Below are 26,306 nucleotides of genomic sequence, written 5' to 3'. Positions count from 1 at the left end.
GTATACACATTACTACATGTGGTACTACAATGGGCTACATGTGTATGTATATGTACATGTATAAAGCATTGAGTCTCCCGTATCCGGCCAAATCCCTTATCCGGATGATCGAGCCCCGGTCCCGACTTGTCCGGATACGAGAGGTTCAACTGTATTACAACTGTAAATAATATTGCTAGTGACCTCTGACCGTTGTAGTTTTACAAGCCAATGAAATCGTGCTCGGTGTAAATAATCTCGCTCTCACACTAGCATTCAACGTGTGTACATTGTACGTACACGTACGTGTGATGTGCACACACACACTTATTGCGTACATAAACGCAAGATTTACCTCAAACTTCGGCTCGACCGGGACTGAGGGATGATAAGGCAATTTCGAACGTTACGGAACTCTGCCATTTTCTCTTGAAATTTTTAGCTCTGCAGACTGGGGATTATTGTCAAGATGCGTTGGTTTGGAGGAAACATTTCTGGCGCGATAACGCAAGCCAGAGAACAAAAGAAGATTATGCTGGTGTATATTACAGGTAAAATATAGACAATCCTGTGCTGTGCGCTGCATCCCCTGACCCTGGTCTGGAGCTGGATTTCTTCCCTAACGTTAGTTTAGCGTGTAGGGGCGCGGGGGCTAAGGCCCTACTGCAGTGTACCGTTTTAGTACTGTTACTGTTTACTGAGTGTTAGATTAGACTGCAATTATCATGATTATAATGAAATACCACCATGACCACTTTGTATACAGTGCAGTGTAGAAACTGCTATGAAACGTTAGACACTATCTAACTTATTAACGTTAGACAGTAAATTTACTAGGTTCTAGTTCTAACCAATAGATCTAACGTTAGTCTAGTCGATGCTAACGACCAACGTTAGTAGGCTAATAAATAGTAATATTGTTAGACTGCCTTTTATTTTTACAAAAGTTTTCAGAGCACTAACTAGCCTAACGTTACTGCGACCAGCCCCAACAGCAACGCGTGTGTACAAGGAGCGCCCCGGGGTTTAACACTAAGTTCTAACCAACACTTAAACAGTTAGGCCCGAATTTACGAAGGTGGTACAAATGAAACCATGGTCTGATGGTTTAAACCAAGGGGGCAAGGACAAAAACCATGGAGTGCCAAGTGTCGCATGGAATATTTCGTTACGAAATTGGTCATTTCGTCCACAAAATGACTGTTTCGCTAACGAAACTATCATTTCGTGGACGAAATGTTCATTTAGTAACAAAATGTTGTCATTTTGTTACAAAATAATCATTTCATCGACGAAGTGACTGATTTCTTAACAAAATATTCCATGCGACACTTGGTGCTCCATGGTTTTTGTCCATGGTTTAAACCATGGTTTCATTTGTACCACCTTCGTGAATTCGGGCCTTATCTGCTTATTGTATCAGTGTATAAACACGTTTAATGCAACGTGTCGCAGTCTTTTCATGTCAAAGAAAGACTTTGGCCATTCAATGCAGTGTAAGCCAACATTCAAACAAATTTCTCTCTCATCCGTACCGAGTTGAATTTAGTAAATTAAAAACATGTTCTTGCCATCTTTGCCCCCACAAGGAACGAATGATGACTCAAAGAAGATGGATGAGGTATGGGAAGAGGAGGCTGTGATGGTAGCTTGTAACGAGACAGGGGTCATTGCCCTGAGATTCCAGGCAGACAGGTAAATTGGTAGTGCAGTGTTAGTAACGGCAAAATCATGAAATCGGCCCCACTGCAACGCAGTGCGCGTGCAACTGTGCGTTAACAAGCAAGGTTTATAGGTCAAGTTTAGGTTAAGGGTTAGGTTTTAGGGTTGTAAGTATTTCTTCTTCTTCCAAGTTAGTGCATCCCTTTTGCGGAGTATTGTCGCACTTGAGTACAAAAAGGAAGTGCCGAAACATGCATGTGGAGGTGCGAAAAATTAACATAAAACTTAGCTAACATGCGAGTAAAAACCAGCTTTATGGTGTTGACGTAAGCTGATGGAGGTGAGGCAGCTCTTGAAGGCTTCAACAGAGGGAGCCGTTACTGCTGCAGCTGGTAGGCTGTTACCATAGCGGGACCACACTTAGGAAGAAGCTATGCTGGTATGTTTGGATGTACGGCAGTGGTGCTGTCTCAGTTGGATATCATGACCTCTGATACCCAATGCTGGATACATGTAATAGGGAGGTGCAGCTGGAATGGCTACAAAACCGTTCATGATCTTGTAAAAGCATCAGAACTTTGTTTTGAGCTCGTCGCTTAAAGAGGGATCTCCACTGCAGTTGTTGAAGCATGAGGGCAACACTGCTTTGTTGCGAGTAGTTTGAGGTAACAAAACGGGCTGCGCGTCATTGTACCATCTGAATTTGGTTGATGAGTTCCTTGGTGTGAAGGTCCCATACTGTGGAGGAGTACATCTACATGTATTCAAGAATAGGTCTTACATACCTAGGTCTTATAAGTCAACGACTTTATGTGTGGCGGGCATTTCCTTAGGGTGCGTCTGAGGACACCAAGAGTGCTGTTGCTTCTCTTGCACATGTTATTGATGTGGGGTTTCCAGGTCAGATTGCGATGAATAGTGACACCCAAATATTTAGCCAAGCCTCATCCACAATGCGAAGTGCTTTTCCATGAATAGAATATGGAGGTGTAGCATTGATGCTGTTTCGCTTGTTGGTGATTCTCAGCACCTCACATTTGTCAGCGTTGAAAGACATAAGCCACTTTCGTTCCCCATTCTGGACGTTACGAAGGTCTCGGTGGAGGGTTTCTGTGAAAGGAGGGCATCGTCAGCATAGAGTTGTATGGATGATGAAACACACTGGGGAAAGTCGTTGATGAAGACCAAAAATAATGACGGTCCCAAGACAGTGCCTTGTGGTACTTCCGAGGTGACACTGACAGTGTCACACTGATCCTTCCAGTGTAACTTGTTGAGTTCGTCCTTGATCCCTTATCCATTCCAGGGGCTTGCCCCTGATGCCATAGTAGTGGAGTTTGAGAAGAAGGCGCTCATGTGGTACACAATCAAATGCCCTTGAGAATTCAAGAAGGATCGCATCAATCTGTTGGCTAGTGTTGCTTATCCCGTAGACCTGTGGCAAGATCTTGGACAGTGACCAGCAGTTGGTTATTTATAGTTAAATTGGCTGTGAAATTAGTTGAGGGACATCAGGAGGTCCTTCCGAGAGAAAAAAGGTTGAAGAAAAAAGGAAAAGAAGAAAGAACGAAAGATACTATGCTGTGGAAATCGGCCCTGCCGCTGTGTCAATCACGCATAAACACCATTTGGTGGGGCGGCATTCATAAGTATTAATGCCCTCTGGAAGATAGCCCAACTGCTGTACTTGCATTGTACTTGTACCGTTGAACGCCACACAGTGGGGCTGAATTCATGAGTATAACACTGCCTGACAGGAAAGCTGCCATAGTATTAGTACAGATACGCAGTGGTGGAGCTTATTTCACGAGTACCGTATGCCAGTAATACTAATGGTAGATCTCTATACAAGGGTAGAAGAGAATGTGGGAGGTGTTAAGTTGTAGTTATTGTGTTGAATAATACAGCAGAAGTGTCACATCTTCATGTCATCATTCCACACAGCTATTCAATTCAATTTAACTAAAATTTGATTTCCAACATCACATTTTTTTTTCCCATATACAACAATGACAACAAATCAATGTAAAACACAATATAGTTTGAACTCTCTAGAGACATACATTATTTTGAAGGGGAAAAACAAATTTATCCCACCTTAATTCCATTTGTTTGTTTGGTTGTAAGCAATTTATGGAATGAGATACTACTTACCCTTTTGAGACAAGTCAAGCAAATTCAGATGTTCCATCTGAAATGAAAGTGGCCAAGCAAAATCATTGCTAAGACACAGCTGATATTTTTCTTTTCTTTTCTTTTTCTGCTTATAGTATATGTATTCTTCACAGAGATTATTTGGAAATTTATGAAGATGTCAGAATGACCTGCTTTTTAGACAATGTCTAAAGTGCTGTTTAAAAAAAAAAAAAAATCTCTGTCTTCTACAATGTAGTTTCAACAAACCTTTTCACTTGGTTGCAAGGGACTGTTGTATACAGTGTAGATATATGTAAAGTACATGATGCTAAACTGTGTGTACACATTTTGATACTTACTTTGCAAGTATACACTTAAATGTTTTCCATTTCAATTTCTATTGGCATAAGAGGGCATTTCTTCACCAAAAATTGTGCTCATGTATTCAAACATGTTAAGATTGTTGTACATGTGTAGTTGGGATTACAGATACATGTAAATGTTATAACCACAAATAATTATATGTTCTGTTTTGTTTCTTTCAACAGCCCCGAGTCTCAACAGTTTTCTGCATACTGTATCCTTTGAAATAATTTTAAAATGATGCATATATCTTCTTGAAGACTTGCATAATTCCTATGACTTGCCTGCTGAAAAACATTACAATACAGCCTTCTTTCTTCGCCAAGAGTTTTTATTTTTAATTTTTGAATAACCATCAATGATATGATGCTATATGTGGAGAAACTCTCTGAGACATGGCATACTTGTGTTAGCATTCACAATAGTGGTCAGCTTCATTAATTTTCTTATCTGAGTCCTTCATAAAAGAAGAAAGCAAAATAAATAAAGAGATAAATGGATGAAAAACTTCTCAAGATCCAACTTCTTTTGATGAAGAAGCAGGCCCCCCACTTACAGGGTATAGTGACATTTTGTGATTGCAGTCCCATGACAAATGCAGGAATAATTGCATGACTATCTATTAAAGAATGCATCGTACCTACTGTATGTATTTTTCTTTAACTGTTGTATTATGACAATATACATGCTGCTCATGTTGAATGAAAAGACATTGAGTCCATGATTTCTTGAACATCATCATAATAAAGAGCGAAACATGGTCATAGCAGAGAGTCCTGGAAAGTTTGTGGCATCTGCTCTGAAGATGTGATGAAGTAGATTGAGAACCTTTTTTGATTTCTGTCTTCAGTGCCCTGTTTTGGATTAGAAATTTGTTGTTCCAGGGAATTTGATATATGACAGATTTCTTCAATTTTGACAATGCATATTTATAAACCCTATGCTGTACATTGCATGTGATGTGTTACTTCGAGGAAAGTGGATTGTCAAATACATCCTTAACTCAACACATTTTTGTTTACTCCATTGATTCAATAAAGACCCTGTAATATGTGTGCCGTGTGTGTACCTGATTTCCGGTCCGACAGGAATCCTTCTTGAGAGCATCGCAGGCTACAAACCATCCTCAGACCTCGTCAAGAAGATTCGAGATGTAAGTGATATCTTCTTCTTCCTCTTGTTTCCTCTTGTTTTGCCCACATCCTTCACTTCTGAAGATTATTTTAGGCATTTTAAAACAACATGTTTGCTGTGACGATGTGCAGGTCAGGTGCATCGGCATCAGTGCAGTGAATGAGAATGATTTGGATGCAGTTATAAAATCATGACGGAGTTCGCCTATATTGTGAGTCTTGCCGCAAAACACTGGTGGAAGACTTCTGCAGATATTGTGGGGATAGCATCAGGAGGGGGAGCATTTCCGTGTCTGATAGTCCACAGGAGAAAAGATCGGTGATGGTATTCCCTAGTGCTAATTGTTAAATGTTACTTGAGTAATAGCATTATAGATCTTTGTCCGAACCTTGAACCTGTTAAAGGTTCTTCAGAGCTATGAATCATTTGAATCACTTCACTTTCAGTAGCACTATCCTTGCTGTGTGCATAATATGCACTTGCTATAAATTGCCAAGCCATGTCATCACCATTCTGCTTTGAAAGTTTCCCTCTTCAAATTGACCAAAATAAGACAACCACTTCGAGTTCTACAATGTCACAGCCCCACATAAAGGTCATAGTCGTACTGTGGAATTTAGGAGGATACGGTAATGCAATTTAATTTGGTGATAGTGAGATTTTGCACTGATCAGGGAAAATAACAAGCTGGTAGATGTGTCAGCTGATGAGTGGAGTACATGTACTGTACAGTTGGAGCACCTGACACAGTAGCTTTGTAACTTCTTCTGGATAGAGACGGCCATCACATGTCATCCCCCCTCCCCACAATTTAGAAACTTTTCATGAAGCTTTCGCGAATTGGAGCCGACAGCCTTTTTGCTGCATGAAACTTTTGCGTGAATCGCCACTGGCATTCAATTCGATGTGTAGACAAAAACTTACAATTGCAAGGATTTTTTTTTTTTGTGAACCTTGGCTTTTCAGCAAAATTTGCAAAAGCATTGCACACAAAGATTTCTGTTTTTTTTTTACAGTAATACCCAACCACAGGGGAAACAGAAATGTGCTCAAGATCACTTGAATGTGTGAAGGTCTAACCTCAAATGAACTGTGCAGGGTATAATCTAAACCCATAGTCCATCACCCCCTACCATTATCACTGTCTACGTATTGTTGTATTGCATCAAAGGTAGTTTTATGTATGCTGCACACAGCAACAAAATAGTAACTCCTCTCTTAATATTGTATTAAGTAGACAGCTTTCTGTATGTTAGAAACCCTTATAGTGGAGCGGCATAGCTTGAAAACTTAGAGGAATTGTGCATTTTATGATAAAAGCACCAAATTTCGCACACATGTTGACAATGACATTTGAAATAAATTCAGATATTGGGCCATCGTAAATAGCGCCCTCAGCAGCCATGGCAGCCATTTTTCAAAATGGCCGCCATAAATGCCATTTTTCGTAAAAATTTAGAAATTTCAGAAGGAAAAATCAATAAGGATTTGCAAACGAGTGGGAAATAACATTTAAAATAGATTTAGATATTGGGCCACAGCAAATTGCGCCCTCAACGGAAATGGCAGCCATTTTCAAAATGGCCGCAGTAAATGCCATTTTTCGCAAAAAAAAAAAATAAAAATTCAGAAGGGAAAACCAGTAAGATTTTGCAAACGAGTGGGAAATAACATTCAAAATAAGTTCAGATATTGGGCCATCGTAAATAGCGCCCTCAACGGCCATAGCAGCCATTTTTTTTTAAATGGCCGCTATAAATGCCATTTTTTGCAAAAAAATTTACAAATTTCAGAAGGAAAATCAATAAGATTTTGCAAATGTGTCAGAAACAGCATTCAAAATAAATTCAGATATTGGGCCATCGCAAATTGCGCCCTCAACGGCGATGACAGGAATTTTTAAAATGGCCGCCATAAATGCCAGTTTTCGTTAAATTTTAACATTTCAGAAGGGAAAATCAATAAGATTTTGCAAACGAGTGGGAAATAACATTAAAAATAAATTTAGATATTGGGCCATCGCAAATTGCGCCCTCAACGGCCATGGCAGCCATTTTTTTTCAAAATGGCCGCCATAAATATCAGTTTCCGTAAGATTTTACAAATTTCAGAAGGGAAAATCAATAAGATTTTGCAAACGAGTGAAATATAGCATTTAAAATAAATTTAGATATTGGGCCATCGCAAATTGTGCCCCCAATGGTCATGGCAGCCATTTTTTTCAAAATGGTCGCCATAAATGCAATTTTTTCTCTGAATTTACTAATTCCACAAGAAAAGTCAATAAGATCTTGCACTCAATTCAAAAATTTCGTTTGAAATATATCTTGCGCCTATGTATTACATTATTATAAATAGCGCCCTCAATGGCCATTGCAGCCATTTTTCAAAATGGCCACCATGGATTCCATTATTTTTTATTTCCTGATTTCATAAAAGGAAAAGTCAATAAGATTTTACACAGAATTTGAAAATCATGTTTGAAATAAATATTTGTGTTAGATTAATATAATAGATATTTGTATTAGATTATTGTAATAAATATTTGTATTAGATTATTATAATACTGCCCTCAACGGCCATTGCCGCCATATTCCCAAATGGCTGCAATTGTCATAATCATTTTGTTTTAAAAAATGGTAATTTCAGAAAGAAAAGTCAACAAATGTGTACATAAATTGAAAATCGTGTTTAAAATCAAACAATTTATCCAGGTTGCACTAACTCTAGAAATTGTTCCTTCGCAAATTTTCAAGAAGAAAAAAATGCTAATAACGGTAATTGCAGCCATTTTCCAAAATGGCTGTCATAGGTGCCATTTTTCTTTTATGAAGATGTCCTAATGCCGGAAGAAGACAATAATTTTTTTTTTTTTTTTTTTTGCGCAAGTTGACAATTACATAAAAAGAAGTTCAAACATTGAGTCATCATAAGCTGTGTTCTCAATGGCTATTTCAGCTATTTGTCAAAATGGCTACAATACACTCTTCTTTTTCTTTTTTTTTTTTTTGAAAATTTGCTTAACTTTAGAAGGAGAAGACAGTAGAATACTGACAGAGACATTGTGTAATGTGAAATGTGGTGTTAAAGAAATCATTTGAGGAACAACTAAAATAAACAGGGCAACTGCTTAGCGATTATATCTCACCAATGATGAATGCATATTTTAGGTGGCAAACATGAAAAATTTCCAAAAAAGAGTAATATGAATATCCAGGGATAATGGCGCCATGTATCAACTTTGACAGTAACACCATATCATTGAATATATGTGACTATATGACGTGTATCTATTCTAAAATGCAACTTCCTAAACATTCTTAAGACATTCTTAATGGCCTTTCATTTTACGAAAAAAGTTAATTTACTTTATGCTATGCTTCCATAAAAACACATACATTTGATATCCATACTGTTAGCCGTCACACGCGAAATACTGCAATTAGAACTAAACTGAAAACATGAATTTTAGAACTAACCCATCAATGAAACTTTTTTTTTTTTTATTCAAATTTCTTTGAACACCAGATTGCATTAGATATAATTGCTCTTTAGCAGTATTCTATTGCTTTCTCCTTCTGGAATAGGCAAATAAAAAAAAGAGGAGTGTGTGGAAGCCATTTTGACAAAGAGCTGCCATAGCCGTTGGGGACGATGTTTAAATGGTGGCTCAATATCTTCATTTCAAATTCAAATTCAAATTCAAACTTGAATTTATTTGAATGTCTTTTGTCAATTTCCACAAGAAATTGTATTGTCTTCTGGCATTATCATATTTTCAAGAAACAAATAGCATTTATAGTGGCCATTTGGAAAATGGCTGCCACGGTCGTTGATGGTGCCATTTGTAATGGCCTCATATATTATTTTCTTTTGAATATGATTTTCAACATACGTACAAATTTCATTGATTTTCTCTCTGAAATTAGCAAATCTTTCCACACACACACAAAAAAAAAGAAAATAAAAAAGAAGCAGACATTCATGGCGGTCAGCATGGCCCTTGAGGGCGCCTTCTAAGAAGACCTTATACTTAAATTTATTTTTGAGCAGAATTTTCAACTTGTTTGCAAAGTCTTATTGACTTTTCCTTCTGACATCAGCAAATTTTTGGGAAAAAATGGTGGGGGGGGGGGCATCCATGGCAGCTGTTTGAAACTTGGCTGCTATGGCTGTTGAGGGTGTACTTTTGGATGGCCTATTATCAAATTCAGTTTGAATGTAATTTTCCACCTTTGTGGAAATTCTGATTGACGTCTGCAACACTTTACGAAAAAAAGACATTCATGGTGGCCATTTTGAAAAATGGCTGGAATGGCCATTGAGGGGGCAATTTGCAATGGCCCAATAAGTTTACTTTTGAATGTAATTTCCCACCTGTTTGCAAAATCTCGTTGGCTTTCCCTTCTGATTTTAGTAAATCTTTTCGAAAATATAGCATTTATGGCGGCCATTTTGAAAAATGGCTGTCAGACCGTTGAGGGCGCAATTTCCGATGGCCCAATATCGAGATTTATTTTAAATGTCATTTCCCATTTATAACCAGAATTTCATTGACTTTTCCTTTTGAAATTAGCATTTTTTTAAAATGAAAAAGTGGTACTTATGGTGACAATTTAAAAAAAAATGGCTGCCATAGCCATTGAGGGCGCAATTTTCAATTGCCAAATATCTGGATTTAGTTTGGATGTAATTTCTCGCTTGTTTGCACAAAAGAGAAAAAAAAATGGCTTTCCCTTCTAAAATTTGCGTCTTTTAGCAAAAAAGGGCATTTATGGCGGCCATTTTGAAAAAATGGCTACCATGGCCGTTGAGGGCGCAATTTCCGATGGCCCAATATCTAGATTTATTTTGAATGTAATTAACATTTATGGGCAAAATCTTGTTAACTTTTCCCTTCTGAAATTTGCAAAATCATCGAAGAAGTGGTACATTAGACAGCCATTTTAAAAAATGGCTGTCATGGACGTTGAGGGCACAGTTAACAATGGCAAAATATCTAAATTCATTTTGAATGTAATTTCCCACTTGTTTGCAAAATCTTACTGGCTTTCCCTTCTGAAGTTAGCAAATGTTTTGAAAAAATGACATTTATGGTGGCCATTTTGAAAAATGGCTGCCATGGGCGTTGAGGGCGCTATATCCAATGGCTCGATATCTAGATTTATTTTGAATGTAATTTCCCATTTGTAACCAAAATCTTGTTTACTTTTCTCTCCTAAAATTAGCAAATTTTACAAAAACATGGCATTTATGGCAGCCATTTTGAAAAATGGCTGCCATGGACGTTGAGGGCGCTATTTACGATGGCCCAATATCTAAATTTAATCTGAACGTGATTGTCAACCTGTGTACGAAATTTGGTGCTTTTATCACAAAATGCACAATTGTTTGGCTATGCCGCTCCACTATTACACTTTGGTAAGTGTACAAAACAACTCTGGCTGACAATGCCATCTTGTGCTGTTGAAGTTGTAATGTTAAAGAATTTTTATGCCTCCGCCACGAAGTGGTGCCGGAGGCATTATGTTTTCGGGTTGTCCGACCGTCCGTCCGTCCGTCCGTCCGTCCGTCCGTCCGTCCTTCCGTCCGTCCGTAATGAATTTTGTGGACAAGGTAACTATCAAAACCTGTTGAGGTATCCTAATGAAACTTGGCATGTATGTGTATTAGGGGGTGAAGTTGTGCCTATCAACTTTTGGGTGCACATGCTCAAGGTCAAAGGTCAAAAGGTCAAGGTCGAATACATAAAATTTCACTATTTCCACCATATCTATTGAATGCCTGAAGATATTTTCTTGAAACTTAGTGTATACATGTATTACCCAATTAAGATTCTCTGGTGAAAGTTTGCGTCATGAGGTCAAAGGTCAAAGGTCAAAAGGTCAGGGTCAAATACATGAAATTTCACTATTTTCGCCATATCTATTGAATGCCTGAAGATATTTTCTTGAAACTTAGTGTATACATGTATTGCCCAATTAAGATTTTCTGGTGAAAGTTTGGGTCATGAGGTCAAAGGTCAAAGGTCAAAAGGTCAAGTAAAAATATCAAAACTTCTTTTTTTTTTCTCCGTGCCTTGGAAAATTGTTCAAGGTATCTTCATGGAACATAGTATATACATGTATTGACTGGAAGTGATTATCTAGAGAATGTAGGGTTCATGGGGTCAAAGGTCAGGGGTCAAAGGTCAAGTGCAACACTTCAAAATTTTACTATTTCCCTCATATTTATGCAATGCCAGCAGGGTTATTATTTTTTTACACTTGGTGTATGCATGTGTAACCTAATAGAAATTCTCTGGAAAGTTTTTTTTTTTTCTTCTTATTTTGCCTCAAAGGTCAAAAGGTCAAAGATTAAGTGAAAGTGCTGAACTAACTTTTTCCTCCATATCTCGAAGTGGCTCAAGCTATCTTGAAACTTAGTACATATTATGCATGTTCTACCTGAAAGTGATTATCTTATGAATTTTAGGGTCAAGGGCCAGATGAAAATGGTAACAATTTACTATTCAATTCAGATATTGCACTTTTTCTCCACACCTGTACCTTGAAAATTACTCAATGCCTAAATGTATGAATGGGTCAAAGTCAAGTTAAAGTCCTTAAATCCCTAGATACATGCTTTCCTATTCATCCAATTAAACCTAGGTCAAGGAAGGTGAACATTCAACACATTTGTGACAAACTTGTCATTTCAATATTTTGCCAATTTTGTGAAAATGTAATCACTCATTGTCCACATGTACTATCTAGACCTATTGGGAAAATCATGCATTATGGCGGAGGCATACCAGTCGCCAAAGCGACATTTCTAGTTCAAAAGTAATTTGATGCATAGGTACCTCTGTAATTACATCACTGCATCTCCATCCCTGCATCTCCATCCCAAATTTTTTTTTCTCTGATGCACATGTGATAAGTTTCTTATTTCGTATTACCAGACAGCGGCAACGGTGACGGTCCCTCAGCAGCCTGCAGCCCCATCCAATCCACAGCCAGAGACAGCACCACCAGACATCAAGAAAAGAGAGACCACGGAGGTACGCATGTGTGGCATTTTGTAGCAATGTTCTCGGATTTTGATATTTGAAAACTTAATGGACACGGAAGTCACATGCAAAAAGTCTTGTTGCAGTTTGCCCACTTATTGCTATCTAAAGAGAAGGGCCTCGGTGGAAAGTAAATGCATATATCATTCTGCAGGGTGTGTGATGGAAATTTTCCAGTGAAATAATTCTGGAAGTAGTCTGAAAAAGTAGTCGGGTGTATTACAAACTGTTTCAACTTGACAAAGTGTGAATAGATTAATTATGTTGATACCCCAGCACATTGTGTCACTAGGAGTAATCGTTGCAAGGTTTAATCTCTTGTTTGTGAATTGATTCCAAGTGACACCATCCAGTACTTCTTATTTTCTAGACTTGAGTGATTTATACTTATATACTAGATTTAGTGGGGTGTCTACAAAGATTGATATTACTAAGAATGTAAAAAGGTTGAAATTGACCTATCCTTTCTGAGTTTCATATCTAGGTTTGCAAGTATTTGTAAGTGTTTGTTTGCTGGGCATTCACATATGTGTTGGGATAATATGATATCCCGTTCCCTTGACAGGCTGCTGCAGAACAGGGGGCTTCCTCGACCCCATCCGCATCTTCTTCATCACCATCGGAGCCCGTGAAGGAGAGCGCCCACGAGAGGGCAGCCAGGATGAGACAGAAGATGGAGGAGGTGCATCGTAAGAAGGAGCAACAGCGAAAAGAAGTGAGCCCTCAATCAATCACTGTGGCAAATTCAAAGAGAGAAAGAGTTGTGCCTGATAGTCAGTGATGGTTGTCACAGGGAATAAGGACCATCACTGACTATCGAGTGTAAGTTGGTAGTCTAGCGGATATGACACCTGTCTAGCAATCAGGTCGTGGGTTTTAATCCCACTTGAGTATTATATGCCCAAGATTAGGAGATACACTCTCTTATAATGAGGAGGTTATTTTTTTGTTTGCATTTGTTTTTCTGTCTGTGTGCTAAATATTAAACTCAAAACGTTGTGAATGGATTTGGATGAAACTTGAGGGAAACATTTGATTATGACACAAATAACAGATGATTAAATTTTGGAAGTGATCCAGGATTTTTTTTTTTTTTTTAATTTTTGAAGGATATTTTATCTCTTGGCAGATGGGGTCAATGAACTTTGGAGTTTAAAGGGTGTGTATAGTTCTGGTTGAGGTGAGGATTTAGCTTTTGACGTTTTGCGAGATATTCAGAAACCACTCGATGAGATGTCAAAGAGCATGCAATTCTAAGGGGTATCAAAAGTTTATTTGATGAAAATCGGTTTTGAAATGGCTGAGATATCCAAAAACAAGGTGAAACAAAGAGATCCTAATTAGAGGCGTGGCCTGTCGCCTTTTATTATTATCACTTTTTTTTTGGATATCTCAAGGCATTTGAAAACCAATTTTCATCAAATAAACATTGAATACTTCTTAGAATTACATGCTCTTTCATATTTCATAGGAGGTTTCTCATTATCTCACTTAGGAATGTTCAAAACATGAATCCCCACCTCAACCAGTACTGTACAGTCCCTTTAAGCTGTGCTTATTTGAGGTTTGCATATATGTGCACTAATGCATGTGCTCTGCTCAGGCTAGGCATTGCCCAGCTGGAAGCTGATGACATAAACAAAAGGTTTCTATATTGGGAAATGAGGCGATTTTATAGACATATCATCCCTTTTGCATGCAAATTTTTGAAAAATTGGTGAGAACACTTAGGTATTGAAGAAAACACTATTTGGAAACCTGTAAATTTTGAACTCAAGAGGGTCTTTATATTTGTTTACTTAAATTGACCATTAAGATATGAATAATTTTTTCGTGCTACAAAAAAAATTACAAATCTAAACTACTAGTCTAGTTTTTCAGACCTGTGTGATGCACTTATGTAGTTCATGTAAGTGGTGTGTTATTTGCCATCGATAACAAAGTAAGAGAAGCTTGTGAATTCTTCTTTTTTGACAGCTTTAACATGCATATCTTTTGTTCGAAGTATAAGTATCATATTACAACCACAGGAGGATTAATGTATGCAGCTGTGCCTAGTACACAGAATACGTTACGGTGAGCGTTTGGTGCATTATTTGAATTTTAACAGCTAACAACCTTCAAATATCACAGAAATGTTATAGCTTTACAATAGTTTTGTCATTCTGGTTGAATATATCATGGTCTGTGCTGTTTGGGAAGGAATGCAAAAGGGATGACCCATCTTTAAGCGTACGTGTATAGGTGGAAATGAGCTGCTTGGCAGAGGTCTGCGCTCTCGGAGTGCTTTTCTAGTTGTTATTATTATCATTGTTGTTATTATTATTGTTATCATTATTATTATTATTATTATCATTGTTGTTATTATCATTATTATCATTGTTGTTGTTGTTAATCATCATCATTATTATGTTATTTTGCAGGTTGAGAAACAGAGGGAGATGGAGAGGAGGAAGACAGGTCAGGAGATTCAGAAGGCAGACAAGCAGCGTTCAGAGCAACAGGCCAAACAGCTGGCAGAAGAAATCCGCAAGCAGCGGCAGGATGACAAGGTGGCCCGAGAGAAGGTACGCTGTGATGATCAGCAAAAAAAAGGGGGGGGGGTGGGATTGCTGCAAAGATGGGTAGATGGACAAAGTGATAGTTGATCCAGTGGACTGATAAATAGATAGGCAGATGATACATAGTTGAAATATATTTTCATAACCTTGAGGAGAAGGTGGTGGTAAGCAACATAAGGCTGTTGTATCTTCAAGCTATATGCTTATTTGACGACAGTCTTCTGCATTCACACTTCATATGCATGCACCATAATTTAGTCAGATCATTTGATTCACTATATCCCGAATGGTTCCCAATTAACGTATTCTCTTATTCTTTTCTTCAATCTGTACACCTATATCTCAGTTAATGTCGGATGTACACACTGTATGTTTTATTGTCTTTATAATATAAAGAAATTACTGTATTTCATTTGTAATATATATTCAATGCAGAAAATTCCCAATAAATTCATTTGAATTGAATTGAATTGAATTGAATTGAATTGAATTGAATTGAATTGAATTGAATTGAATTGAATTGAATTGAATTGAAACATCACATTTCTGTGACACCTGACAATGATAATGCTGCATCACGTTTAGGAGCAAGTGACAGAAACCAACTTCATGGCATGATCTCTGTCTCCAGAAACTTTTCCATCCCTTTTGGTTTCTTTAAACCAACTCAAGAAAACACACACTTTTGCTTGTAAAGTCAAACCTGTCTATAGCGGCCACCCAAGGGAGACGAAAAGTGTGGCCATTATAGACAGGTGGCCACTATAGACAGGTCATTGGACATTTTGCGTGCATTACCTATATGCATGTATTGTCGTATACATTTATGTAGTGTGTGTACACGATGTGTGATTCATGCATTGAACAATGCCAGTATTGATCGAGTTGTTGCACAGTAGATAGCATGCGTAGTCCTACTTCAAGCAAGATTTTTTTTTTACTATCAAGTGCACTATTATGACTGAATGGCGGGTAAATGTAGCAGTGGCCATGACTAAACGCTAGCCATGAATGACAGGCACAGCTGCAAAGCGGAAAAACATGCTAAATTATCAGCTGGGCTGCGGCTCCATATGGGTCTGTAGCCACTATAGACAGCCGCTCTATGGAGTTATATGAATTTTGTAAAGATGATTTTGGATTGCATTCAGCAATATGTGATGCATTTTTGAGAAAATAAAGTTGAGCACAATAATCATAAATGTCCTGAGACTTGTAATTGAGCTAACAAACCAATTGAGCTAACAAATATTTATAGTATAGATTGTCATCTTATTGTCAATCTCTATTTTCTTCCTTCAACTGCATCTTGCACTCTCACCTGCAACTGCACTGCACTCACCTGATCACCTTCCTCCAAGAGAGTTATGTCGTTGGATAGTCATTTTATGAGGCCTCCATCCATTTCAAGCTTAATCGCTTATGATGGTGGTCTCCTGCATTCAATTATCTCTGTTGTTTACTGAAAAATACTGTATATTTTATTTTATGTTTCTGTGTATCGACATTGCTCAATGCAATCACCTATGTGAATCTATTTATGTACTGTTATCGATTTATTTCACTGCACTTGTTATTCTTTGTCTTTGTACTTTTTGAAGTTTGCATTCAAATTGCATCTGATTGAATGCAGAAATAAAAGCAAACAAACAAACAAACAATTGTGTAGACAAAGGATTTCACCATTGTCTTTTGTTGTTCTTTATTTCTATTTTTTTTTTTTTTTTGTCCTTTAGGTTCTGCAGCAGCTGGCGAGGGACAAGGCGGAGAAGGAGGCCCGGTTCCGCTCGGAGAAGGAGCAAAGGGAGAAACAAAAGCAGCGTGCCCAGCAGCAGCAGGAAGAGGCCCAGCGGGCTGAACAGGCCCGGAGGGATGCTAGCCTCATGTGAGTTCCTCTTACATTTCTAACTTCCCAATTCAAAAGCCACAAAAAGTGGGCCAAATTTTTCTTCAATTTCAATTTATTTTCATATGTCTCACAAATGGCACAAAAAAAAAGAATGTAATTACACAATACAAAAATTATACAAGACATAATTTTGATGAAACTTCACCGGAATGTACAATAGTTTGTGTCGTTATAAACACAGAGGTCTGCACACATTAGAGTTGAGCTATTGTCATAATGTGAGAAATATGATGGGGCCTATGTACATAAGAGCAAGCTTGTACAGCCGTAGGTCACGTGATCACAGATATTTTTTAGACCATACTATGACTGGGGGAACCAAAGAAAAAAATGAAGTTCTACTTATCTGCATTGTTTAAAAGAGTAAGCTCTTAGCTTTAAGATGATATCAGGCGCGGTGGAGCACCCCAATTATCTCGCAGAAATCCATCGGCAGCCGAGCCTCATTTGCATAAAGTAAACAACATGTACTCGCGTAGTTGAGAAAAAGTAAACAACTTCTCAAGCTAATAACAATTTAAGGAAACCTATTTTCGGATTAAAATTGAGTTAGTTTGAATTTGAAAACATGTCCGAATATGCACATATAACATATTAAAGGATTTGACAATGATAAAATGTGAAATTTTAGCGAAAACCTGGCGAGCAAAATTACCAAAAATATGCCTCGAAAATCATCCTAAAATTCACGAAGTGTGATTGCGGAACCAAAGCGCCATTCAAACAAAGTACATCGAAATTTATTTATCTGCTTGCATTTTAAATGTCATACCGTTATATTCCCGGCCATGGTTGTGTCGGAAAAAAACAGAAGGTGATGTCAAAAATGACACGAACGCAAAGCGTACAGGTCGGTCCCATGTATATATAATCGCGTGACTGTAGCGTTGCATGTCACAGCACACACAACGTTTTGCGGCATGCAGCGTGCGCGGCAGCAGCTCAGCTGCAGTCACCGCCGTGCGACACTCAGCAAAATTGACTGCGTCACATGCAAACCAACAATGAGCACGAAATCCTGAATCTCACGTACCACGCATGCCCAATATTACGGGAAAAGAAATGACGTCATTTTCAATTGTTTCGCTTACTACAATTTTCTATTCCAAACCCTGTAGAAACATGTTGATTTCTCAAAAAGTACAGGTGGAACCAAGCAAAAACTTTCAACATATATGGATTGAGGCCTGATAAACTTATGTTGCCAATTTCGGACACATTGGAGCCCGGCCATAGTCCAGTCGGAAAAAAACAGAGAGCATGTTTTGCGAGGGCTGATTTTCAAAACGCTTTAATATCTCAAGTTCTAGTGCAGCAAATTTCATAATTTTTTCATCAAAAGGAAGGTTTTTAAAAACTTAGATAGTGTGGGAAGTTTGAGTTTACCAGCGGCACGCATAGCGGCACACGGAGAAGGTAAAGATTTGACTTTTTCATGCACACAGTTTCGGGCAGCCGTGGATGCCCGTTGGAAATTCAAATAGAACGGGGCGATAATGAGATGCAAATTGGGGTGCTCCACCGCGCCTGATATATATCTTGTTGAAATTGGACCATCCTGACCCATTCAAAAGGTGATTGAAGGAAGAGAAAGTTAGGAGGTGCAGTTTCATAAAAAAAGGGAGAAAAGGGAATTGAAAGATTTAGGGTCACTGAGGCATACATTGCAGAAATATCAGTGAAAACATGTTCTATTTCCCAGTGAAAGCAGCACTTTGCCAAAACAATGTGATCTAGAAAAACTGCTAATATCTTGATATTGGTTAAATTGTTGTAATCCCCCAAATTTTGACAGTACGTAGAGAAAAGATTACCCTCCCAGGTCAGACAAACTTTAAAACTTTTAGTCGGTCAACCCGAATGACATATTTTGTCCCACTGCAGAGAATCCTAATCTGCGACTTTTTGTGGGTTTTTAGCTGGGCAAGTCACATTTGTTGTTGGTTTGCATTGTTGTGTAAGTTTAGAGAGAGACAGACATATGTATGTGCACACATACACAAAGGCAAGACGAGACAGACAGACAGACACACTCACAAACAGACACATGCAGACAACCACATTCAGATAGACGCATACAGAGTGTGACAGGAAAGGTAAGATGCAGCCTTTCGTTACAAGGCATTCTTGAGGGACCTGCATTAGAATGAATCGTATGATTATCTTAATTCTGAACACATGACAAAATTATATATCTGGCTTCAAGCGTGGGTGGTATTGGCATTCTTCTTTTAAGTACTGCAATGTTTCATGTTGGCATCAGCTAATACTACAAGCACCTCACTGATTTTTATCAAAAGGTCAGATTTGTTAAGTCTGGTCTTTGGAGAATGGTGATATCAATCCAGATAGATTCATGCACCAATCTCTGCTACACAGTGTATCATCAGCAGGACCCTCAAGCTTGTGGGCAGCATTGTTGGCAAAGAGGTTGCCAAAATCCTATACCTTAGTGAATCCTAGATAAATGTGGATATGATTTGCCCAATGAAGTAAAGGGGAAGTGTGTCATTTTTTACATTCATTGCATCTTGTTTATATGACGTGGATTAAAGTACCGTACGTAGTTGGCAAGTAGCTGACTCCTTGTGCCTGGTCTTTTAAAACTTGTATTGTTTAGATCTGCTGTTTGTATTAATTTGTCAATTTCTGCCATATGGCTACCTTGTGATTTGGTGATTACACTGTCTTTTCATCAGAGTTTTTGAGCAAGTTGTGATGACAGATACTGCCAGTGTGTAAAAGGTGGTGAGGGGATTTACACAACTTTATTGTACTGAGTTGTCATACAGAGTTTCAAGTAGACACATAAATTGAAGAGGCACTGTGGCACAGTGGATCAGACTCTGTGACTTTCAATCACAGGTCCATAGTTCAAATCTTGTCAAGTGCCTACATCCTTGGACAAGATTTTTTTAACCCACCATGTCCCTCTTGACCCAGGTGTGAAAATGGGTACTTGGTAACGCTAGGGTAATAGTAGTGGCAGGGCCCTCTGGAAGAGCTGCGGTAATACTAAAGAGGCTACTCTGGGTAAGGAAGACAACATTATTGTGGTGATGATGATCATCATCATCATCGTCATCATCATCATCATTATGATGAGGAAGAAATTGCTCTCATGCTCATAGAGTGCTCATTTGTTAATTTTCTGTGTGTTTTGTATTTATCCCATCAGGGAAACTGCTAGGATACAGTTCAGACTGCCCGATGGTTCCACGCTGACCAAGCAGTTCTCGTCAAACGCTCCCCTCCAGGAAGCTCTGGACTTTGTGTCCGAGGTATGCTCGAAACTTTGTAAGGGGATGGTATAGTTTCAGTTGAGATGGGACTTCAGGTTTCCAACTTTTTTTTTGTGAGCTAATGAGCAACCTCTTATGACATATAAAAGAGCATGCAATTCTAAGCTGAATTCAAAGTTTATTTGGTGAAAATTGGTTTTGAAATATCCAAAACAAAGCAATCCTAATAAAACTGTGGGACCTACCTTTAATGATGGTTGCTTTGTTCTTTTTCTTTGTTTTTGGATATCTCAGCCATTTGAATACTGATTTTCATCACGTAAACATTGAAATCCTCTTAGAATTGTATGCTGTTTAACATTTCATACGTGGTTTCTAAGTATCTCGCGCAAAGTTAAAAGCTGAATCCTCATCTCAACCAATACTTGTATTATGTATTCACTTTTTGGCTATTTATCTACCCACAGTTTTTCAGCTCACCTGAGCCATTGGTGCCAGTGAGCTATTCCAATGTCTTTGTGTGTTTTGGTTATAAGTTCGTTCATTGATGTGTAAAGGTTATTTGAGAATGTTTGTGAATTTGCTGTCGACTTCAAAATGGAATGAATCCTCAGGCAACCTCTTTCTAGAAAGTTAAGTTGTATGCTTCACTTTTTGTTAGAACGTTCAGTGAAATTGATTCATTGACAATGTTTCAACAAAAGCCCTCCATACATTTCATTCTCAATGATAACAGGATGACAAAGGATTGCTTCTTCACAAGGCCTTTCCTTTGAAAGTCTGTGGTGCAGGGGTCATTTGAGACAAGCACTAACCCTGAACTAGCTTACTTTGTATCGTGCGTTATGTTTCAGCCATAAGTTCTGTATATTTGGTCTTCTTCTTTAAAGGGCAGGGTCCAGTTTTAATCACAATTTAGCAGCAATCATTCATTGAAGGGGAAAGAAAAGTTCTTTGAGTGGTTTAGCTGTGCACCATGGGGGCACAGGGCCAGGACCAGTGCCCACTTGAAAGATTTTTTCCAGATCACGGTCAGATACAAAAGCACACTTGAACATCAAGCCCCCTTTAGGCCCTTGTTGTATTTTCAGCCATGAAATTGTATTCTGCGTCTCACTCCCTTTTCTTCATTGTTTATGAATGATGTTTTCCATGCTGTAGAATGTTGGAGCCGGTCTGCCGGAGTTCACGCTCTCCACGACGTACCCCAGGCGCAACTTTGGGCCCAGCGACATGCAGCTGTCTTTCAGTAGCCTTGAGCTTGTTCCAAGGGCGGCCATTGTCGTGCTGCCGGTGAGTGAGCGTGTCGGGCGAAAGAATTTCTCCCTCTGGGGGCTGCATTTTCTCCTCTTTTTTTTTTTTTTTTCAGAGTAGTTGTAGTGTACAATATTTTCTTAGTAGATGAGGCTATTTCATGCACATACTGTATACACCTGTATACTCCACAATTGCGAATCTCAAAATTGTCGAGAAGTCCAGATTAGCGAGAAATTAGCCTCATTAAATATATGGCATATACAGTAGCTGGAACAATCTGCTTATGTGAATGGATGAAATATGACATGTGAGCACTATAAGACTGATAATACAAGGAAAGACGTTTCACTCTTCCTTTCATTCTTTTTGTCAAATGTGATCTTAGACTTAGCACGGCCTTCAGTTATTACAGAGAGAACTGTATGGTTGGTGTAGCAGTCTTGTCTCGGCTAATTATGAAAAGGCTCTTTATGGTACAAACATCAAAGTTCGCAAAGCAAAACACCAATGGATCTTCCTGTACCATTTCCTCAAAAAATATCAGTTCAGTTCAGTTATTTATTCACCCAAAACAATATCAAAGAAATATTCAAATGTAAACATGAGTCAATCATGATGTTATACCCGTTTATGATCATTATGATGAAACGAGAGATGAATGAAGAAGTTAAGCAACCTGTCAAAAATAGCACCCAAATATTAGAAAAAAAAAAATGATTTCTAACTGATACACAATACTTACGACAAACAAAAAAAGATACATATTATAGCTGAAGTAATATACAAAATCCTCATGGGACAAATACATGATTTGCCATTAAAAATTTTCTATTTGTTTAAACGCATTCTCTCAGTTGCTTTCACCTTACACTGTATGTCATTCTTCTTCCATATACTAAAGTCTACTTTGCTCACTCCATGTGACTTTTACCTCATACAGGGAAGGCTTACACCTACATCTGGGCAGGGGTCGTCTTCTCAAGTGGCCACGTCAGAAGAGGGCGGTATTTTCTCCTGGCTCCTCGCTCCATTCCTCTTCATCTACAATCTCATACTGAACATCTTCTTTGGCTCAGCCGCACCGGCCGCGGGGTCGACGTCGCCTTCGTCAGCGGCGGCAACGTCATCTCCTCAGAGCGCCACCTACACAGATTCCTCGGCTGACAGGTTATCGAGAACTGCCGGAGCCAGACCAAAAAGGTACATTTATGAAATGACCCCAAGAAGATAGAGAAGGGGAGGAAGGGACTACTAATAAAATCTGCGAAACAGAATCATTTGATAGATTAACAGTGATTTTAGATATGAAAATGTTTAATTGTTAACAACTATTTACAAATCACCTGCTTAGTTCTATTATCTAAATCATGCTGTTGTCACATTTAGCAAGTTCATGTAGTAAATGCACCAAGATCTATGAGCCTTACCATAAAGATTTCTCTTTTATCAGGATTGTAGTGTACAGAAATGGGAAGAAACATTAGATATTTCATGGATGAACTTGCCTAAGTTCACTTCTGACTTCTCTAGTAACCCTAGTTAGACTGGTAAAGAATGACATCATCGCCTGAGCTGATTGTGAGTGACAATGATCTATGTCACTTTCGCAGAAGCATACTAAACTATATTTCATAACCATTGTGTTTCTTTCCATTCATGTATGAAGCTCACTGTGGTGTTTTCGTGCAGATGCTTAATATAATGAAGTCAACTCGAAGATCATTCAGAGGTTACCCGTTTCCTATAATTTTCATGCAAATAAAGATCACCGCCTGTCTTTGTGCCAGTACATTCCATACACGTGTAACTTATTGTAATATGTACCACTCTTTTTGTGTGTGTGTGTGAATCAAAGGTTTATGTCTTTTTTTTTTTGTCACCAATATATCTTTAATAATGAGAAGAATCTGTTGATGGGTGGAGGATGTGAATGAGAATATGCAAATATGAGAGTGTAATATTTACGTATTTGCTTTACATACCAAACTTGTCGAATAGGTTTTCATTTGTGGCATACAGTGGTGTTGCCTGTTGTGGCACACTGGTAGACATGCTTGACTTTGTCCATCCCTGCACATTTTTTATATTACAAGAAATTACTGTGAAAAACTTCAATTCTATTTTGATTTTGCCTCCACGTTGTCTCTATCTGTGCAGTTCCTACGCAAGGAGAAGAACACCAGCGTCAGGAGCGGGTCAGGATAGTTTTTCGCGACGCGAGGGAAACATCCACCGCCTGAACACACAGCAACAAGATGACGATGACAACAATACCTGGAATGGGAACTCCACACAGCAAATGTAAACATATTGAGGGTACACAGTTATAAAGAGTACAATACGAATTGGTGATAAGGCTTGTCATTCCTATCATTTGATAGCCATTGCCGTTACATGAAGATTCATCGGTTTGGATTGCAAGTCTGTTGCACTTCTCACTATACAGACAATTATGGAAACAGCCTTTTAAGTTTGTTCCCTATTACCAAGACCCTTCAGTTATTTGAAGGACCCCGAGGTATTTTAATTTAAGGCCAGTGAAAGCCTTAATTCTTGTGGCAATCACTGTTGCCAAGGCCAATCGGCCATCCACATTCATTACGATTGCTATAGTAGTTGGGCCACCCATATTCTTACTGTTTTCCAGGGCCCTACCTGGATGTGCAATGAGCTGCTTGTAACTGCAAGTAACACAAGTGTAAGATAAGCAGTTGTACTAAGTTGTCAGATATGATTTTGATATCACATAGACGTTGAATGACAAGCGATGAATTATGGTAATGATGGGAAGGATTATCATAGCCATTTGATGAATACCACTTGATGAATTGGCTGAAAAACTCAGCAGTTTTAGCTCATATACAATGGATTTATTTTGCATAACAAGGCATGGAAGCTGTAGTTCTCATGGAGTAAATTTTACAGACACATCGAGAGACTGACACCTGGTGATAACTTGTCTCTGAACAGTCCGTAATCTGGTTACATCCAACCTCAGTTATCCGGCCATCACCTATCCGAATCTCTCTCCCATCCAGATATTGGCTGGATTACAATTATTTTCACATTTTCATGCAGTTTCAGTGCCAAATCTCTGATAATCATGAACTTTGTATTCCTATGAATGATCTGTCGGTGAAAGTGTGCAAAATGTGTCCACACAGTTTATAAGTCCAGTCATGTTTACTGCAAGAGACATTGGTACTTGATGCTGTGCTAGACAACTGGCAGTGCACTCCTGTGGTACTATGCCACGGCAGTACTTGAAGATTCATGATCTCAGTCTCGTTCTCGGTCAATCCCAATCAAATAAACACACATACGAAAAGGGATATATTACTGACATTTCATCTTATATGTGTGTCATCTGAATTATGAAAAATGGCAGTACCGTGCAAATTATCACTGTATTAATATGTTGTTAATAGCATGTGTATACCCCAGCAGAATGGGCTAGAAAGTGCCATATTTGAGCGCATCTCGCTTATCCGGCCGAATTGCTAACAGTGTATCTGGATGTTGCCATATAATTGAGGTCAGACTGTAATTGTCAAGGAAATCTTAAATGTTCCACGAGTCGATATTAAAGTCAAGTCAGACTTGTATGTTCCTTATTAAAAATGATTGTAAAACTGTGTCCTCAATGGGCCTGTACCAAACAAAGTCAAAGCTTGTTTATATTGAAGAAAGAGAAACCAGAGTTTTGAGGTTGAAAAAAAAAAAATGCCTGATGAACAGCATGACATGTCGACTCAAATGTGCCAGTGGGAAAATTGCCAATTTTACAGTATTGTAGGAAAATGCAGACTAGCAGAAAGTGCTGGTTTGGATAGAAAGAATCTTATTGGATAGCTATGTTTTCAAAAATGTGCACCAAAAAAGAAAAAGAAAAAAAAGAGACGATGTCTTAATAGGCATTGATAACATTTGTAATGAAACATTCCTCAGCATTCTTTAGTTCCTGAATTTAACAAAAAATATCAAGTGTTTCCTTAGTTGGGAACATGTGTACATAGAGTATACAGCTGTACTGAGCTGAGCTATTGCTGAAACATTGTTTTCTTCACAACCAATCCATGCTTTATCTTTCAAGTAAAAATTATTTGGATGATAGAGGCATGAAATTGAATCACCTCTGAAATCTACAACCCCTCCCCATCTTAGTCTGATCGTAAAAAGACATTCTTTCCTATTCTCACTCAGTCACAGTAGTAAGAACAGCAGCCATAAATGTTAGTTTATCCTTTCTCCCCTCTTACTCTGTTAGTGCCTGTGCTGCTAATTCATCCAGAATGTTTAATGAAAAGCAACAACATTGAAAAGGAATTATGAGATCACCCAGAACCGATACATATTGTAGTATCACAATTTTCGGTGATTGCCTTCTTGAAGAATTTCTAACAAATTTCTGCCTGTAGTCTCACCCCCCCCCCCCCCCAAATATATGGTCAACTCATTAACTCGTTCCATATGGGAACCTGGTGGCCTGTGTATTAGGTCTATGGGGAATCCAGAATTCATTATGGATCGGGTTAAGTTGACTGCATGTACGTTAAATAATCGAACTAAGACAATGAAAACAGAATGTCCTGATTCACATGAATTCCTCTGTGAACGTAGAATGTGAACATCACCTAAGTCAGTGCGTTTTCGTCAATCCAGTCAAGATCGACTTTCGCAGAGTTGACTGTATTTGTCCACGTATTTTTTTAATCGCTTGGCTTAAAAAAACTTTCTAACACTTCTTCAAACTTCTATCCGTGTTGTGTATTCAAGGTTCATAGTAGCAGTGGCATCATGATACTGCATTTAACCCTAACTAGGCCGGGCTATTTAGGAAGATCATAGAGCCGGGGGGGGGCCTCCCAGGCCCCCCCTCCAGATCTCGGCCGTCGACCGCGCGATCGCGACGAAAATTGGCACACACATTGCCTATGATGTAATCTAAAGTACCATGAAGTTAAATTAAAAAAAAAATAATCATTTATGCTAAATTATGCTAATTTATGCAT

At 38.4% G+C, this 26,306-nt stretch overlaps 1 protein-coding gene across 1 annotated transcript; it reads left to right on the top strand.

Moving 5' to 3' along the window:
* The first annotated feature begins 357 nt into the window (after positions 1-357).
* LOC140237552 (UBX domain-containing protein 4-like) lies at positions 358-26,101 on the top strand. The gene is made up of 12 exons (XM_072317489.1): positions 358-530; positions 1,569-1,674; positions 4,326-4,354; positions 5,181-5,297; positions 12,222-12,316; positions 12,891-13,040; positions 14,749-14,892; positions 16,623-16,771; positions 19,974-20,076; positions 21,199-21,330; positions 22,235-22,494; positions 23,452-26,101. Exons 1-12 carry the CDS (start codon positions 449-451, stop codon positions 23,597-23,599), a joined length of 1,515 nt encoding a protein of 504 aa, XP_072173590.1. The 5' UTR covers positions 358-448; the 3' UTR covers positions 23,600-26,101.
* The last annotated feature ends 205 nt before the right edge of the window (positions 26,102-26,306 follow it).

Source organism: Diadema setosum, chromosome 14 (genome assembly GCF_964275005.1).
Source record: "Diadema setosum chromosome 14, eeDiaSeto1, whole genome shotgun sequence".
In the NCBI taxonomy this organism is placed as follows: domain Eukaryota; kingdom Metazoa; phylum Echinodermata; class Echinoidea; order Diadematoida; family Diadematidae; genus Diadema; species Diadema setosum.
The sequence above is the reverse complement of the archived record's forward strand: the minus strand, read 5'-3'. Positions and strand labels throughout refer to the sequence as shown.